At 45.8% G+C, this 19020-nt stretch overlaps 2 protein-coding genes across 2 annotated transcripts in view; one reads left to right on the plus strand and one right to left on the minus strand.

Moving 5' to 3' along the window:
- LOC309808006 (forkhead-associated domain-containing protein 1-like) overlaps positions 1 to 731 on the plus strand; it is a gene marked incomplete at both ends in the record, with an annotated part of 84571 nt that extends 83840 nt beyond the window's left edge. Inside the window, one exon of the mRNA XM_082628015.1 lies at positions 615 to 731. Coding sequence (XP_082484141.1) covers positions 615 to 731 — 117 coding nt within the window. The remainder of the gene's footprint in view (positions 1 to 614) is intronic.
- The window catches only part of LOC309808830 (forkhead-associated domain-containing protein 1-like), a gene marked incomplete at both ends in the record, with an annotated part of 1104685 nt that overhangs the window by 876080 nt on the left and 209585 nt on the right, over positions 1 to 19020 (minus strand). The gene's annotated exons all lie outside the window — the stretch shown is intronic.

Below are 19020 nucleotides of genomic sequence, written 5' to 3' on the forward strand. Positions count from 1 at the left end.
CTGCTCTCTCCAGTCATGTGACAGGAAGGAATGACCTCATGGTCCCCCAGTTCAAAGGACCAGCCCAGGAAGCAAGTGGCATCTTAGAGCCCATAACCCCAAATCCTGGGATTGACCATCTTAAAAGCCCAGCCCGTGCCAAGTGCCCGATCAGCTATGACCAGGGACAGAGTTACACACATGGCTGCCTGGATCCAGGAGTAGTGCTCAGAAAAGGGTGAGACAGACCCCCTAGAGTATGCTGCATTTTACCCTCCTAAGACATCAGAGACATAAGGCATTCAATTCAGTAACAGCTTTTCGAGAGAAAGTCCATCCCAATGAAATTGCCTATAATCAGAAACTGCTGGTTCAAAAAGAGATGCAAATGTCAGAAGAAAACATTATCTGTGTATCTGGAAGAGTGTACACCAAAATGTGAATAAGGTTACCTGTGGGTAGTGTGATAATGGTGGATCATTTTTCCTTCATTTTGCTCACGTCTATGTGTGTATATAAATATTTTTTACAACAAAGATTTTATTTTGAGTAAAAAAAAAATGCCATTTGAGAAATATTTGGGGATCTCCCTACAATTATAGAGTTTGGGCATTTGTTGCTCTTGCTTGTTGTAGGTTGGAGCCAGAAAAGGCACCCCAAAGATGGACCAAGGAAGGGAGATGCTGAAGAGAGAAATGTCCAGCAAATCCAGCCAGAGCCTTCTGTTTTCTAAACCTGGTGGAAGGAACTAGAAACGTCGTCCCGCTGGGCCTCGCGTGATCCTCCGTGAGTCAGTGTAACTCTTCTGCGTCAAACTACTAAGATGCTTTGTTAGGACATTAAAGGTTGCTACCCTAGTGTGTTGCTTCCTAGACTGGTATTTTGCACAATACTGTATTTTGGAGTGTGTGAGGAGAGGGGTTCTTTTCACAGATATTATGAATGTAAATATACGCAGGCATATGAAGAATAAGTTTGAAATTCAGACTCCTAGGCCTGGTAGATGCAATTATGTGTTTGGGTAGTGACAAACCCAAATGTCACACCTCCAAGGAGCTCTGAGAAGCCCGCAGTTGAGAAAACCCAGGGCGTGTACTGGGGCCACAGGACAGAATGGTAACCTCAGGGCTGTTGGGGCCATGGTATAGTGCATTTATATCTGAATTTATTATAATAAGTGTGAACAGCAACCAGTTTTATCGCTTCCATAACAGTGAGTCATGTTTATAGGGCGCTCTGCGGTGTTCAAAACACTTCTCGTCTAATCCTCTCTCAAGCCCTGGGAGGTAAATAGCATTATGTTCCCCATTTTACAAATGAGGAAGCTGAGGCCCAGAGAGGTTAAATGGCCCGCCTAAAGTCACACAGCTAGTAAATTCAAGAATTGGGTCTGGAACCCAGGTTTCTAACTCCGTCTCACGCTGCCCATTCTGCCGCACCAAGACAGCCCAGTAGGTCAAGTCCCAGGCCATCAGGACAGACCAAGTACCCAGTCATCAAAGAACACACACTGCCCAGGTGGACACACCCCTTTCCCGTGGTGTTTGAAGAGACCCTCATTTTTGCCTTCTCTCCAGCCATCTGTTCTCTCCCTGCCTTTCTTGTATGGCCAGAGACCACCAAACAAAACAGGAGGAAGAGCCAGAAGCCATGAATATCATTTATTTTTTATTTTTAAAAAGGCACAATAAAAGTATTTTGATATTTTAAAACCAAATGCATTCTTTATACTGATTAAAACTAGAAGGAAATGGGAAAAATGATTGGCATGATCTTCCACTAAAGGTACTTCTTACACAGTGAGAAGGGGGAGCATCACCTGACCTTAAAAATAATCTTGAAAATCCCAGCAGTTTTCCATAAAGAACATATTACTTATACTGTACCATATCCCCAAAATCCAAAACAGCAATCTCCAGCACCAGAAAAGATCACTTGGTCAGGCAGTAGTTAAGTAGCTGGCTCATGTTTGGAAGCCAAATTGTGTGGGGAAAAAAATACTTTGGTTGAATACAAATATTTGAATTTGCATAAGTTAAATGTAATGCCTATGTGACTCCACTGTATTTGAGGTCTTTCAAAGGACGTGTTAATCTTTATCATATCAACATTGCAACCCACAATGGCAATGTCCTTTCTTCACTCCTTGAACTAGATGGTTCTTTAGGTGTCTCCTCAGCCACACACCCCTTTCTCTGAGAATGCACATTCCCCAACCAGGTTTACCCTACCTACTGCTGCTCTCTTGGCCACACCTGACTGGCTGATCAGTAGATAGTCTACCCAAGCCAGACCAATCAGGTTTCTCTTCTAACCCAAGCTGGGCCAATCAGCACCTGTGCCCTTGATATTTGGAAGTGGGACACGGAGTTACCACACAGGTCATTAATGGCCCGGAGCTGAAAGTCTTGATGCAGTTCCCAGCTGGGGTGGCCATTTCTCCCACTGTGTTTGGAGAAACAAAGCCAGTCTTAGAAAGAGATGGCCAGGATAGATAAGCAACAGGTAGAGACAAGAAACCAAGCCCCAGGGAATTCCCTGGCAGTCCACCCTGCGCTTTCACTGCCAAGGACCTGGACTCAATCCCTGATCAGGGAGCTAGGATCCCACAAGCCACACCGTGTGGCAAAAAAAAAAAGAAGAAGAAACCAAGACGACCCCCAGAGAGACAGTGCAGCAGACACTACAAGCCCCTTAGTCATTGCCTCCCTCTACTGTATAAGCAGCACGCGAAATGCCCTCATTTCCCAGCCTCCCTTGCAGCTAGACCTGGCTGTGTTGTTCAGTTCTGGCCAGTGACATGCAGGTGAAGGCCCTGGGCAGGGCTTCCCTTCTGGAATTAAAGGCAAGGCTTTGCTAGGAGAAAGTTTTTCTCTTTGTCCCCTTGCCTTGTCTCCTTTTCCTCTCCTGGAGCTCGGTCTTGGAGCTGGAACAGCCATGTTGGGGATCACCAGGTAACAAGCCAGAGACCAAAGCCCACCTCAAAGGACAGTGGAGTGGAAAGACATGAAAAGCCTGGGTGGGAGCCTAGTGGCATCACTGTGCTCTGCACTGTACCTGAACTGCCTACCTCTGTACATCCTGTTGTAGAAATACATAAATCTTTTCAGTTTCAGCCACTGTAGTCAGATGTACCTGTTTGTGCTGTGGAGGAGACCACTCAAACGTTAGTGACTTAAAATGGCAACTATTATTTCTCATGATTCCATGAGTCAAGCTGGCCACTTGTACTGGTCTGGTTGGTTTGGCTGGGGCTAGTTTAGGGTGGCTTCGTGTACATGCCTGCCTGGTCATTGCCAGGCAAGCTGGGTTAGGACAGTGGTTCTCAACTGGGGGCGATTTTGCCACCCAGGGGGCATTTGGCAATGTCTGGACACACTTTGGTTGTTAAACTGGGGTGGGGGTGATCCTATCATCTAGGGGTAGAGGCCAGGGATGCTGCTAAACACCCTGCAGTGCACAGAACAGCTGCCCACAACCAAGACTTATTTGATCCAATATGTCAATAGTACCGAGAATGAGAAACCCTGGTCTAGAAAGGCCTCAGCTGGGACGTCGGATTCTGCCTGGTGTGGTCCCTCATCACCCAGCAGGCCAGACCAGGCCACGTGTGGTGGGTACAGGTTTCCAAGAGCAAGAGGAGAGAGAAAGCCCCAAAGCACACTTTTCAAGTCTCCACCTGCCATGTGTTTGCCAACATCTCATCAGACAAAGCAAGCCACATGGCTAGAGTTCATTTGGGAGGGGCTCCAAATTTTTACCATCTACCCACATCCAGGTTTCTGTTATTTAAAGCTGAAGGCAGCGCGCGCCCAGAGCGTTAACGGGCGGGGGCGGGGGTGTGGAGTTGGGAGGTCAACTGGGCCTCCTGGTAGCCTCCCTGAGTTCAACCAATCCAGTGAGGAGAAGCCGTGGGCGGGGCGAGCTCCGCTGCCAGAGTGGTGTGAAAAATTTCCCAAGGCAGAGCGAAAACCTTTCCTGAGCGACTGAGCATGCCCGGTGGTGAAAGGTCCAGCCCAGCTTTCACCACATCCCAGACTCCAGAGAGACTTTTCTGAAACCCAGAGAATTGACCATGTCCTCAAACAGCTTAAAAATCTTCCATGGCTCCCCCATGCCTCCTCAGGAAAAAAAGATCACACTTCAGTGGGGTTTTTATGCTTCATCCTCAACCAATTTCTTCAGCCACGTCTCCCACTACTTTTGCAAGAACTCTTTTGCTCCACGGATGTTGAAAACTTGCAGCTTCTCATACATACCATGTTCTCTGTGCACACAGGTTCACCTACCTGCGATTCTCTGCCCAGGCCCTCTCTACCAGGATAATTGCATCTGGGCTTTCTAGGTCTATGAAGACAGTCATGCTTCATCCCTCTGGCATAGCTCTTGTTTTTTTTTGTTTGTTCGTCTTTTTTGCATCTTTGTTGGAGTGTAGTTGCTTTACAATGGTGTGTTGGTTTCTGCTTTGTGGCAGGGTGAATCAGTTATGCATGTGCATGTGTTCCCATGTCTCTTCCCTCTTACGTCTCCCTCCCTCCCGCCCTCCCTGTCCCACCCCTCTAGGTGGTCGCGGGGCGCCAAGCTGATCTCCCTGTGCTGTGCGGCTGCTTCCCACTAGCTATCTATTTTATGTTTGCTGGTGTATATGTGTCCATGGCATAGCTCTTCTTATTCTGTGTTGTGAATATACTCTATGTGCTCCATGTCTTATATTCACTAGAATGTGAGCTACTTGAGAGCAGGGATCCTGGCATATTTTATACCTGTATGGAACTCTAAGACCTACCATGGTGCCTGGCACAGGATAGATACTCAATAATTGTTTATTGAATAAATGAATGGATTATGAGCTCCATGAAGGAAAAAAAAAAGCTGAAGGCATTCCAACTGATGCAGAAAGTTGCCCTGATTCCTGATGACTTTCTGGTTCCTGGTTTCTTTCCTTGGAAAGGCCCATTCCAATGCCTGCCCTTGGGTTCCACTAGGACTTTTTGTATCACTCAAGATTCTCTGGTTGCAACCAACAGAAATCTCCTGTGCCTAACTTAAACAGAAAAGGAGTTTACTGAAAGGAAATGCGGAAGGTTAGAGAATCAAAGGGCAAGCAAAGCTGAGGAGTCTGGACAGGCAGGAGCCATCTTTTCTTCCCCGTAGATGTCCCCTTTTTTGCTTCAGCCGGTTTGAGTTTCTGTTATTTGCAACCAAAATGGCATTTACTAAGACGCTCTGCACAGCCCCAACTGGTAGCTCTGAGAAGCTACCAGCGACCTTTCTTTCCCCTGACGTTGTACCAAGGGACAGCAAGGTACCTGCAGTTCCCCCCCAGAACTCCCAATCTTCTGATCCCCCAAGAAGCTAAGCCAAACAACTTCCTTCCACCCTTGCCAGTGGGGGCCCATTTGGATTCGTGACTTTGCAGATAAGGTGCCCTTCTCCAGCAACTTGGCAGAGCCAGCAGTGCCTGCTGTTGTGGAAACCGGGGTCATGAAGTGTCTACGGAAGAAAACAGCTTCCCCTGGATCCGTGTTGCAAAGTGTGTTCCTGGTAAGTGGAGTGGTTTCCAATTTTTTAGGGTCTTAGGAATGAAAGCAATACACTAACGATGAGAGGAAACACAAAATCTGCTAATGCATCTATTTTTTTATTATTATTATTTTTAAATTTATGGCTGCATTGGGTCTTCGTTGCTGCGCCCGGGCTTTCTCTAGTTGTGGCGAGCAGGGGTTACTCTTTGTTGTGTTGTGCGGGCTTCTCATTCCATGGCCTTCTCTTGTTGCGGAGCACAGGCTCTAGGCATGGAGGCTTCAGTAGTTGTGGCTCGCAGGCTCAAGAACGCAGACTCAGTAGTTGTGGGGCACGGGCTTAGTTGCTCCGCGGCATGTGGGATCTTCCTGGACTAGGGCTTGAGCCCGTGTCCCCTGCATTGGCAGGCGGATTCTTAACCACTGCTCCACCAGGGAAGCCCCTCATGTACTCTTAATGCTTCCCCCTGTTGAGGACAAACAGGAGGAAAAAAGAAAGGGCAGGGCTTCCTTGGTGGCGCAGTGGTTGAGAGTCTGCCTGCCAGTGCAGGGGACACGGGTTCGTGCTCCGGTCCGGGAGGATCCCACATGCCACCGAGCGGCTGGGCCCGTGAGCCATGGCTGCTGAGCCTGTGCGTCCAGAGCCTGTGCTCCGCAGCGGTAGAGGCTGCAACAGTGAGAGACCCACGTACCGAAAAGAAAAGAAAAAAAAAAAAGGGCAATAGCAAGGTTCCAAATGAGCTGAGAATTGACCTTCTAAAAGGGCTCTCAATCTGGCCTCTGGTAGATGTCTGTCGGGGTTTCTGCCCAGCCTAGACCCTCCTCAGGAGAGAAGACGTTTAGGGCTTACAGTGGGCTGACTGGTGGCCCCAAAGATCTCAGGCTCTAATCCCTGGGACCTGAGAATGTTACCTTACAAGGTAAAGTTTTGCGGATATAAGGATTTTGAGTTGAGACTATCCTCGCCCTAAGTGCCATCTGTAAGTGTACTTATAAGTGAGAGACAGGAGGAGATTATATACAAAGAAGAGGTGGAGGCAGTGACCACAGAGGCAGGACTAGAGTGCTGCACCTACAAGTCAAGGGATGCCAGCAGCTTCTGTGGTTAGAGTCTTTTGAACTCCTTGGCTTTTCAGCTCCTAGGCTGTTAGATTTGAATCCGCAAATGCCCCAAGGAGAAAAGCTGCACCAAATGTCAAGCTTGTGTCTGTGTTTCCCTTCTCTCCAGAACTTGGCCCACATGTCTTGGTGTCTCTCTAACATTCAGATGCCAGCGAACAGATGTTTTCTTACTTTATCCAGGTTTTCTAAAATTTCTTTAGACTTCACCTGATCTTATGTTATTATTGAACTACCATCTCAATTACCCCTAGGAAGAAAATTTACAATTTTTAGAGAAAATGGAACCCTGGTACAGTGTTGGTAGGAATGTAAACTGGCACAGCCACTGTGGAAAACAGTATGGAGGGTTCTCAGAAAACTAAAAATAGAACTACCATATGACCTCGAAACTCAACTCCTGGGTATAAATCCGAAAAAAACAAAAACACGTGTTTTCAAAAACATGTATTTGAAAAGATACATGCACCCCAATGTTCAGAGCATCATTATTTACAATTACCAAGATATGGAAGCAACCTAAGTGTCATCAAGAGATGAATGGATAGGGGCTTCCCTGGTGGTGCAGTGGTTGAGAGTCTGCCTGCCGATGCAGGGGACACGGGTTTGTGCCCCAGTCCAGGAAGATCCCACATGCCGCGGTGAGGCTGGGCCCGTGAGCCATGGCCGTTGAGCCTGTGCATCTGGAGCCTGTGCTCTGCAACGGGGGAGGCCACAACAGGGAGAGGCCCGCGTACCGCAAAAAAAAAAAAAAAATTTAAAAGAGATGAATGGATAAAGAAGATGTGGTACATATAACCAATGGAACACTACTCAGCCTTAAAAAAGAATGAAATTTTGCCATTTGCAGCAACATGGGTGGACTTGGAGGGCATTGTGGTAAGTGAAATAAGTCAAACAAAAACAAATACTGTAGGATATCACCTATATATGGAATGTAAAAAATACAACAAACTACCGAATATACCAAAAAAGAAGGATAGTCACAGATACAGAGAACAAACTAATGGTTGCCAGCGCGGAGGGGGAGGAGGGTACAATACAGGGTGGGGAGGTGAGAGATGTAAACTTCTGGGTGTACGATAGGCTCAAGGATGTATTGTACAACACAGGGAATATAGCCAATATTTTGTAATAACTGTAAATGTAAAGTAACCTTGAAAAAGTATATAATTTTTTTTAAAAGAAATCATATTGAAAATTGGAAACAATTTAAATGTCCATCAACAGGAAAATGCACATATAAATTATTGTATTTCCCTAGATGGGAATCCTACATAGCAAGAAAAAAAAGAAAAAGAAAAAAGGGATGCCAGCAGCCACCAGAGCTGGAAGAGGCAAGGGATGGACTCCTCCCTAGAACATCCAAGGGAGTTTGGTCCTTCTGAAAAACCTTGATTGCAGCCCAGCTGATGCTGATTTGGCGCTTCCAGCCCCCAGACCCATGAGAGAATACGTTTGTTGTTTTAGGCCACTAAGCTTGTGGGAATTCATCACTGTGTTTAGCAAACCAACACGGGGCTCAATCTTCAACTCATTAGAGACCAGCCCCCCACTTTGATCTGAACACTTCTGGACTCTTCCTATACGGCAGGAGTGCTGTGGGAATTGCACAAAGGACCTTAGTTGTTTTGTATGTGTGGAAACAATCAAGTAGAAAATTATTCACGTTGTTCAGAGACTAGCTCATGGATGTTTAGTACGTAAAATATGGAGCATGGATGCACCTCCGTCTAAAAGGAAGGCAGGGAAAATGTTAGCTGGGAATGCTGGAGCCCTGAATAGTGCCTAGGAAGACAAGGAAGTTATCTGCAAGAGTAAATTAAAACCAAAGCAGGAGGTCACTTTCACCTCAAAATTCCCGAAGGCACACTCGTCCTGCTTGTTCACTGGTTCAGACTTCTCAGAGCTCTCTATCTTTTCACTACAGAAAAAGCTAAAAAGGTAAAAACCAGAAGACCCTGGCCCTTCCTTTCCTCTCCGCCGTGTTTTTGTTCTTAGACTAAATATAAGAAAGGCAGAGACAGGGGAGAAAAATCAAAAGCCACCCACCTCACCTGTTCTTGGGCCCTAACTGGCCCCAGGGCTATGAAAGAGCAAAGAAAATTCCCCCCAGCACTCCCACCCCACCCAAAAGGAGGAATCTCAGCAGCCATATTGGTGCCATGTGACCTCCACCCTCTCAAGTCACAGCTGATAGGTATGTGTTCACCTGACCAGGAGAACCAATCAGAAGCTGGGCTGTGCTAGGCTCATCTCTCCCAGGTCCTGGGTTGGGCAATGTGGTATCAGGGATTAAGGGGCCACAGGTGAGTGAAGCAGGGGACGTACCTCAGCACAGAGAGAAGCTGACTGCTGAAAGAGGCCGACATGAGGATGAGACCTCAGACATAGCTGTGTCCTGATGACTTTCTGGTCTTTGGTCCTGATGCCTTGGAAAGCCCAGCTGTACTTCTGCCCCTGGGTTCCACAAGAAATGCTGTGTCCTCCCAATAAATTCCCCTTTTAAGGTCGGATCCTAAATGTAGTCCATGTCCTTGAAGGCGGGCCCTGCCTTTGCATCATATCAGGCAGTGCTGGGCCCACAGTGGATACTCCACCTGGTCTCGATTTTGATTTTCACTTTTCTCAGACCAGTTACAGTTCTGAAAAGGGGAGCCACAAGCAGATGATTGAGATAAAGATCGTGTTGGAGCACAACTGTGACTGCAGTGCAGAGCGCTGCCTGGTGTGTGTGTGCAGCTAAGTCAGCTGCTTCCACCCACAGGTAAGTATGGAGCTCCACAGATATGTGCCAGGGTACTGTTCTGGGCTCTGGGGACAAAGCATGAAGCCCCGCTCTGCATGGGAAGGGTCCTTGCTTGAACAGTGTTTCCCAAAGTGGGTCCCGTGGCCTTGGGTGACCATGACCATGGTCATTGTGGACTGGCTACTTGCACTGGATCTAATCAACTTGAAAGCCACCAGGGAGCCACGTGCACAGAGAAAGCTGCTCTGCAAGAGGAGACTCGTGAAGCAGAGGTTCACGGAGAAAACAGTCCTTCAGAGAAAGAGGCAGTTCTGGGCTCTCCTTAGCCTGGCCTCACTCACTGTCCTATAGGATGCCCCAGGCTACTTTCAATAAAGTCCTATCTTATGCTTAAACGAGTTGCAGTGGGTTTCTGTTCCTTGATGCCCAATGTTCTGAGACGCCTTGGCTCTGGATGAACACGTGTGAGATGGGAACTCTAAACTAAACCCACAACTGTGGAGCAAAACTGAAAATGGGACACAGCTTTATCCCTGGAAATGGATGGATCAATCAAACCACAGGCCATAAATGGGCAGTACACGAAGAGCCCTTCTGAGGATTACTGGTCTCATTTGTTGCCTTAAGGGCCCTGGCCAGGCCCATTTAGCTCCTAGGACAAATTGTGCTGAGTATTTAAGTGTGGAGGTACAAAAGGACAGCCCCTGTTCTGTATGCAAGCGCAGAGGGCGAGAGATGGGCTTTCAACTGGGGAGGATTTTGTTTTAATCCAAGCACTGCTGCTTCCTAGAAGGATGATCGTGAGCAAATAATTGGATCCCTCTGAGCCTTCCTCTCTACACCAGCAAAATGGAGTTTCCTAATTTTTTTTTTTTTTTTTTTTTTTTGTGGTACGCAGGCCTCTCACTGTTGTGGTCTCTCCCGTTGTGGAGCACAGGCTCCAGATGCACAGGTCCAGCAGCCATGGCTCATGGGCCCAGCCGCTCCGTGGCATGTGGGAACCTCCTGGACCAGGGCACGAACCCGCGTCCCCTGCATCGGCAGGCGGACTCCCAACCACTGCGCCACCAGGGAAGCCTTGGAGTTTCCTACTTTTGAGCACCTGAGGAAACCACAGGCAAAGTGCCAAAGCTACACCTGACACAGAGTGGAGGCGGGGGTGTGGGGGGGAGTTGCCACGTGGTGGCTGTGACTAGACCACAGTCTCCTGATGGAGAACTTGAAGATTCAAGCACTTCTCCAAGTGTGAGCCTCACACTCATTTCTGAAAACGTGTTTTGGGAAAATTCACCAGGCGCCACCAATAGTTTGCAAGGGATCTTCATATAAAGCCATCTCAGGAAAACGGCAGCAGGGCCACGTAGGTAAGACCAGTTGAGGCAGCCCTGGGGTCAGCCTTGCACAAGGCTTGGTTCCTCAAGGCACGTGATGGCAACTCTCATGACGTCCGTTTTGTTTGTTTTCAGTCTAACGCCAAGTTGTCTGTGTACTCAGAACTAAGTGGCTGGTACTAGGAACCACAGCCATCAGGAGTTTAGCCACCCTCTTCCTGGTGAGTCCCCAAGCACATTTCCCAGGATTTTCATGGGAAAACGTCACTGATGAGCTCCATTTGGGAATCTCCAAGTTAAACAGTCTATTCATTCAACACATTTTTATTGAGCACCTACTATGGGTCACATGCTAGGGATAATCTGCAAACAAATGGATCAAGTCCCTGCTGACACAGAGGGCACATCTTGGGTGGAGGGGGGACATAAAATAAACCAATAAATAAAAATATGATGCAATGTCAGAAAATGAGAAGTGCTGTGAAGACAAATGAGGCAGGGTAAAGGACAGATGAGAAGGGATCACAGATCTGGGTGATCAGGAAAAGTCTCGAGGGAAATCACATTGCAGAAAAGTGACGAGTGAGCCACATGGACACCTGGGTGCAGAGAATTCCGGAAAATCTCTCAAATGTTTGTGCGCATTATGAATCTCCAAACAGATGCTGTATGACGTCACATTTCCCAAACCCATTTGGCCACAAAACTCTTTTTCCCCACAGAGCATCTTCCAGGGTCAGCTTTCACAGAACACCCTGCAGGGAATGGTGATGGAGCCACATGTGATATTCTGCAGGGGGAGAAATGGGCCCAGAGCAGACAAGGGTTGCCCATAGTCCTACAGCTCATTGATGAAGTCGTCCATCAGCTTTCTCGCTAGGTGGCATTCAGATCGCAGATCACCAGTAAGGGCAAGCCACTAAGATGGCCCAGCAGCGCCTGGCAGTGGTGGCGGTGGGCAGCGGGGTAGAACCAAGTTCATGGGTGCAGGATGAGCCAGGCACAGGCGCCTGGAACCTCCAGCTCAGACCCCCCTGTGTCCACTCCCCGACAGGGAAGCGTGTGCCTCTGATGGGAAGCCTGCACCCCCTCATGACAGCCTCATGGCAGAGGGGTGGATGCTTTCCAAAGTTCTTGCCACCTGTGTGGGTGGTGGTTCGCAAGGCACCGTCAGACCATTCAGAAGCACCTTTCATGCTGAGCCGACAGGAGAAAGCCATTCCCCGGTTTCTTTGTAGCAATGCAGCTGGCCTAGGAAGCGATGTCCCAGAGTGCCTGAAGATGGGATGGTACGTGACAGCGAGCCACAGCACATCAGGCTCAGATCCTCCAATAACTGAAGGAGAGTAGTGGTCAGGAAACCTGCTCTCCTTGGACATTGCGAAGCAAGCTGACCCAGAGAGGGAGGGAAAGATAGGGAAATACGAGCACACAATACACAGATGCAAATTTCTCCAGAAAAGCCACTAGAGAGAACATGTATACACGTGCACCAGACACCTTTAAAACGTAGCCCTGGCAACAGGAGTTTCCTTGGGACCAACCCGCCTGACTGCCATGTGTCTCATCAGACCCCTGGTACTCTGCACTTTCCAGGAAGGCAGTTAGGTGGATGACATGCTGATACAAGCCGACCAGCTCCCAGATGCAACATGTGACAAAACGTTCTCAGCTTGCAGTGACACTGTTAAGGATTCAAGCCAACGCCAGAACTGAATGTTCTCACCTCAGATCAGTGGTTCTCAACCAGGATTGGGTTTGCCCCCAGTGGACATTTGGCAAAGTCACAGTGGCCGGAGGGGGAGCTGCTGCTGGCATCTAGGAGAGCAGGGATTCTGCTAAACACCCACCAATGCATAGGACAGTCCCCACAACAAAGAACTGTTCTACCCCACAGTCAATGGGGCCGAGTTTGAAAAACGCTGCCCTGAACAAAGGAAAATCCATTCTCTTGGGCAGTGAGGATTCCCAGCAGAGAGCCTGGACACCCGGTGTCAGTTCCATAAGAAAGAAGCAGGAAACAATCATCCTTGGAGACCAGTCTGAGTGTGGTACTTACCATTTTCCTTTAAAGAAACAGTCTTTTACAAAGACTGTTTTCCTATCCCTCCCCAGTCCAGAACTATAAATCAAATTCTCCATGGCATGATATAAACAGACTTCTCTTCCCTTTCTCCTTTTCTCTATCTCCAGTCCCAACTCTGTGCATTAAAACCTGGAATTTAATTGTAATATAAAAAATGTGGGAAAGAAAAGAGTCAGTAGTAGTTAGAAACTCAAATTGATTGGGAGAAATTTTAGATTATTTAAAAGCATACTTGGAACTAATGGAGGGTGAATAACCACAACAAAACCAACTAGAATACAATTTGGGAAGCAAAAGTTATGGCAAAAAGCCTTCTGGGCTATAGGTCTTCCTTATCAGAAAAAAGAACCAATGTCAAACAATACAGCATGCATCTCAGAGATCACCTAGGCTCAATACTGTATAAAATTGGAGAAGTGCATGGGAACTTTAAATGCAAGAAAATGTCCTTAGTGTTTATCATCAAGATGACTTATTTCAGAAAGCATCCTTGATGATATGTCCACTCAAGAAAAATCATCAGCATCTACTTTAACAAAACACAAAAGAGAGAAAAATCATATAATAATGGGATAGCAAGCTTTTTCCTTCACTTTTTGGGTAAAACTTGACAAGCTGTGAATATATGTGTTGGTAAGAGAAATTGTGTGAATACTTGATATAAACAAGTGAGTAAATGTACCTACCTGGGCTTCCCTGGTGGCACAGTGGTTAAGAATCCGCCTGCCAATGCAGGGGGCATGGGTTCGAGCCCTGGTCTGGGAAGATCTCACATGCCGCGGAGCAACTAAGCCCATGTGCGACAACTACCGAGCCTGTGCTCTAGAGTCCGTGAGCCACAACTACTGAGCCCGCGTGCCACAACTACTGAAGCCCATGTGCCTAGAGCCCGTGCTTTGCAACAAGAGAAGCCACTGCAATGAGAAGCCCGCGCACCGCAACGAATAGTAGCCCCCGCTCGCCGCAACTAGAGAAAGCCAGTGCGTAGCAAAAAAGACCCAACGCAGCCAAAAATAAAAATAAATGTACCTGCCTTATCTAAATGCTGCCTCTTTCAAAGCTGAACAACAACCACAAAAAAGATAAAAGCTGCATTTTTTTTTGTTTCTGACAAATTAGTTGTCTGTTTTGAAAATCAGAGTCAAAGTATGAGCCCACGAATTGACTTTTTGATTAGGAAAGGAAACACCATTCTAGCAGTTGCCAATGATAAATTCATTTTAGCACCAAGTGGGTTCTTTCAAATCAGCACAAAAGCATGAGAGAGAAAGAATCAGGAATACACATCTCACAGGAGATGCTGTGAGCAGAAGAGAGCAATAATTTGAAAGGTAATGCCTAGTTTATTGAAAATATCCACTCAATGAATTAAAATGGCAAAGAGGAATTGGGACCAAAAATATCTAAGTGCTATTTACGATAAAAGTTGATTTTGATGTTTATTTCCCGAGTCTAAAAAAAAAATTTAAGACCTAAGATTTTTCCATTGACCTGAAAGCAGTAAAAATTGTCCATTAACCTTCCCTCAGGCCAATAATAGAAAGGTCTCAAGGGGTAGAATAGGAGCCAGAAATAAGATTGAATGGGAAACAGTAAGGAGATGCACATCAAATGACTAAATTCTAAGGGTAGGTTAAAAACAGACGATCTCATTGTCCTACGTCATGTATAGCCGAATTCTGTGATGTATACATTTTTATATGTACTTCCTTTCACTGAAACATATAAGTAAGAGGAATATGATTTTATCTCTATGGATTTCTTCAAGTCAGGGTTTCTCAGCTTTGCCACTAATGATATTTGGTGCCAGAGAGCATTTACGTGAGGGGGGCCGTCCTGTGCACTGTAGGATGTTTAGCAGCATCCCTGGCCTCTACCTACTGGATACCAGTAGCTCCTCCCTGGTGTGACAATCCAACATGTCTCTAGACATTGTCAAAAGTCCCCTGGGAGGCAAAATATCCCTAACTGAGAGGTACAGCTTTAAGTCTACTGGGGGGAAATGCAGTATGGAGAAGTAGACTAAAAACAGTATCAGCAGGGTGGCAATTTTCATGTTTCTGAAAGGAAGGTGTTGGTAACTGCATTCAGTCACAGGACTGGAAGAATCCAATGACTCAATCATACTGTTCTATGTAATGAAAATGCTACAAAAGGGAGAGTTTTGAACAGGAATGGTGCTCGAGCTCATTTTGTCCAACTTCCTTGTACAGCGAAGGAAAACTGAGAGGCAGAGTTGTTTGTCTAAAGACCACACCAATGCAATACAAACATAGGTGGTTACCAGTAAATACTGCGTAGTTTCCACCTGGAAAAACAAAAACACGGGAGCCAAACTGCATGAACCCCTGAGGTGGCATAGTACGAGCCTCAAACCACATAATGAGTTCAGTGGATTAAAACACATCTACACTGTTTAAATCAAAGACTCCTAATGATATTTTTTAAAACTCACTGGTCACTTTGGCAGTTGCTTCTTTGAATAATGACACATAGGAGGAAAGAACCAATCTCTTATTCTGCCTTCCCTGAACCAACTGTATTTTATGATAAACAAATAAACAAATGGTTGATGAAGGATTCTAGCTAATAATTACCAAAGGAATAACAATCAGAAAAAAATCACAACTCTGCGACCCCACAAGAAATACGGATCCAGGGAATGATCCTCAAAGGATGCTAAAACTATTAGGTAAAAAGTTGATGGATGAGCTCCAGTGCCCATTTACAAATGAATGGATAAAACAAGGTATATACACACAAGGAAATATTATTCGGCCTTAAAAAGGAAGGAAATTCTGACACATGCTACAACATGGATGAACCTTGAGGATATTATGCTAAGTGAAAGAAGCCGGTCACTAAAAAGACAAATACCGTATGATTCCACTTATATGAGGTCCCTAGCGTAGCCAGATTCATAGAAGTAGAAAAGAGATGGGTGGTTGCCAGGGGCTGCAGTAAGGGGAAAATGGAGAGTAGTTGTTTAAGGGGTACACAGTTTCGGTTTAACATGATGAAAAGTTTTTGGAGGTTGGTTAAGCAACAATGTGAATATCCTTAACATTAGTGAACTGTATATTTTTAAATGGTTAAGATGGTAAATGTTATGTTATGTATATTTTACCATAATGAAAAATTAAAAATGTCAATTATTGGGGGAAAAAGAGCCGTTGGAGACGTTGTAATGGATGGCTCAGTCTGTTAGCATTGGACCTACCATTCAATCTCAATATCGTTAAAAACAGGATGACCAGACATTATGTGCTCACTGTGTGATGCAGGATGGATCACACAGTACCGCCTATGAAGGCGTCTGGACAACAAAAAGACTTTGATCTCCTCAGTCCTCTAGATCTAACTATTAGTTTACAGGAAACATGGGGAAAAGAAGAACAAGTTAACTGAAACCAAGAGGAAGTGATCAGCCAAATCCAGGATGTGAATATTCTCCAGGACACAAGACCCAGTTTCTCCAACAAATCAGTGGCTGGGGGATAAAAAAGGTCAGAGGCGGGGAGTTGCTGTTACAGAATTAAAGACATTTCAGAGACATAACAACAAAGTGTAATGTGTGGACATTGTCTGGATCCTGATTCTAACAAACCAACAGTAAAAAAGATATTTCTGAGAGAATCAAGGAAATGTGAGCATGGACTGAATATTAGATGATATTCAGGAATGATTATAAGTATTTTTAGCTGTGATCATGTCCAGGCGGGGATAATGTAAAGGAAAAAAAAGTCCTTTCAGTTAGGATGTCTTTATGGGTGAAATGACACAACTTGCTTTAAATTAACCTAGAAAAAAACTCAAAAAGGAAGAAAAAAGAATGAAAGAACACTGGGAAAATGTTGAAGCTGGATGATGAATACATGGAGTTAATCGCAGGCTTCTCTAGTTTTGTGTGTGTTTCCAAAATCCCATAATAAAAAACAATTTTTATGTAGGCAATCTCAAAGGAACATACAGACACACACACAAACAGAGTGAGCTACAACCAAAGCATAAGCAAATGAGGAAGCCATTTGCGTTTAATAAGTGCAGGAAACAGTAGATTAAGCCTTGGGCCTTGCAAAGTGAGCTAACCAAGTCTAAGATGCCTGTATTAAGCTGGCACCCTCAAAGATGCTCCACACCCTGGCAAGAGGAGGGCTTAAAATTTTTTTTTCTGGTCTTTCAGAAAGCGCAGCCTATGAAAACCTGTAGTTTTCAATGTGGCTCTGGAGGGGAAAACTAATAATGGCCACAATACTGCTGATGATGATGATCACCCTGAAGGTTTGTAACCACGTGGGTCTGGGGCTCAAGTTTACACTCCATGTATTCAGTGGGAAAACTCCAAGTTGAGGAAATAAATGTCAGTGTTCAGAGGTTATTAGCATCCCTGGCATCCAGCTGAAACAAACAAAAAAGACTTCCGAGAGCAAAGCAGCCAGGAATCAGACCCCTCAGGATTCCCACAGATTAAGTTCAATCAAGAATGAGATCACAGTCAAATTACTAAACATCCAAGCAATAAGTCAGTATGAGCCAGAGTAAGCAGACACAACAAACAAGACATTGAGACCCCGCCCCCGCCACTCCCACCCAAAGACTTCAGATGTTGGAATTATCAGATAACAGATTCTAAAATCACTATGTATTCAATATTTTTTTAAAGAAGGCTTTTAAAATGAGCAAGGAATGAGACTATCAAAATGGCCAGGCATTTGTCCTCAGGAGTTTGTGGGAGCACAGGAGAGTTATTTGACCCCTGTACATTTGGCTCTTCCATTCTGGTGGGGAAAACAGATTTCTTTACAGAATCAAATTATGCTGGCAATAAATATTCAAGTGCTTCCAGGAGCCAGAGAGGAAATATGAGCAGTGCATTGGGCAGGCAGAACATAGGCTGTATCTAAAGAGGGAGCCTCTTCTCAACCCCAGCAGATTGTTGATCTATATACAAGAAGAGAGTCCAGGTATTGCCAGATATTCCCATTTTCGCAAAAAAAGGCATAAATCCAGATGTCAATGATCTGTACATGTTGGCTACTGTGGTAGACATCTGGTTTTTGTCACCTAATAACAATTCACCTCTCTTCTAAAATATTATGGTGTTATCATCCCCCTTTGGGGACAACACCTTTCTCCTAGTCTCAGTCCAGTTTCTCAGAGATGGTGTTGATTCCACCTCTGGCTTCAGGGATGGGCACGTTGGCTAATCAGAGCAGTCTCCTGGGCCACAATAATTGGCTCAGGAATGGGCTTGTGACCCACCCAGAGAAAATGAGAAGAAGTGAGGCCATTGGGGGAAGCTTAGGAAAAAGACTCTTATCCTTCCCTATGGAATTCAAAGCTGAGAAGATGTAAGGGCTGGAGCTTTTTGTGACCATTATACAGATATTCTGTCTAAGGTTGGATCCACGTGGTTCAAAGATACCCTGAGAGCTGGAGAGAGGCCAAGGCCTCATGAAATCATCTGAGCCTGAACCCAGAGTTTCCCTCTAGACTTTTCATTTTTGGTAACCAGTGAATTTGCATTCGTGCTAAAGACAATTTGAATAGGTTTCTCTGTCACTCCACAGAAAGAGGCCTCTCCATTCAGCAACTAATTAAAAGTCTTTTAACACGCTGGGAAAGCTAGACAAACATATCTGAGGGCTGACCATGGACCTTCAGTCTGCGGTCTCAGCACCTGGCCAACCCTCTCCTTCTGTACTCCTGTCCCTAGCTTCTCTGATGACTCATCTTCTAGCCTCCATTCCCACTGCTCCTGCCCTGGACCATCCTCTTCTCTCCCTGCTCTGCCTCTGGAAATCCTACTCATCCTTCAGAACTCAAGTCAAATGGGTCCTTTTTTCTTAGCGCTTTCCTGACCACCCCACCCTAAGCCCTACCCGAGGCAGAAGAAGATACCTCTCCCTCCATCCCCAGGCCCCTGTGACCCCCCCGATGAACACTCAGCCCTTCTGCTGAGGATCCTAATTACGCAGCCACGTTCCTGTCTCCCCTGCTTCTTGACTGTGATCCAAATTCAGACGCAGATTAGAAGGGATGATATTTGAGGCTTAAGTTTCAAAAAACAATCAGTTCTTAGGAGAAGTCAGAAAACATGGTGAAAGATGAGGATTTGGGTCAGGGATTCGAAAGAAAAGAACAGTTGTTCTGGGGAAAAGAGAGGGTCTATGTGGAGTGCAGTGAGGAAGGAGGAACCACTGGACATATTTAGACCAAACGAAATGATTCAGA

The sequence above is a fragment of the Mesoplodon mirus genome, assembly GCF_964341445.2.
Source record: "Mesoplodon mirus genome assembly, chromosome: 7".
Taxonomy (NCBI): domain Eukaryota; kingdom Metazoa; phylum Chordata; class Mammalia; order Artiodactyla; family Ziphiidae; genus Mesoplodon; species Mesoplodon mirus.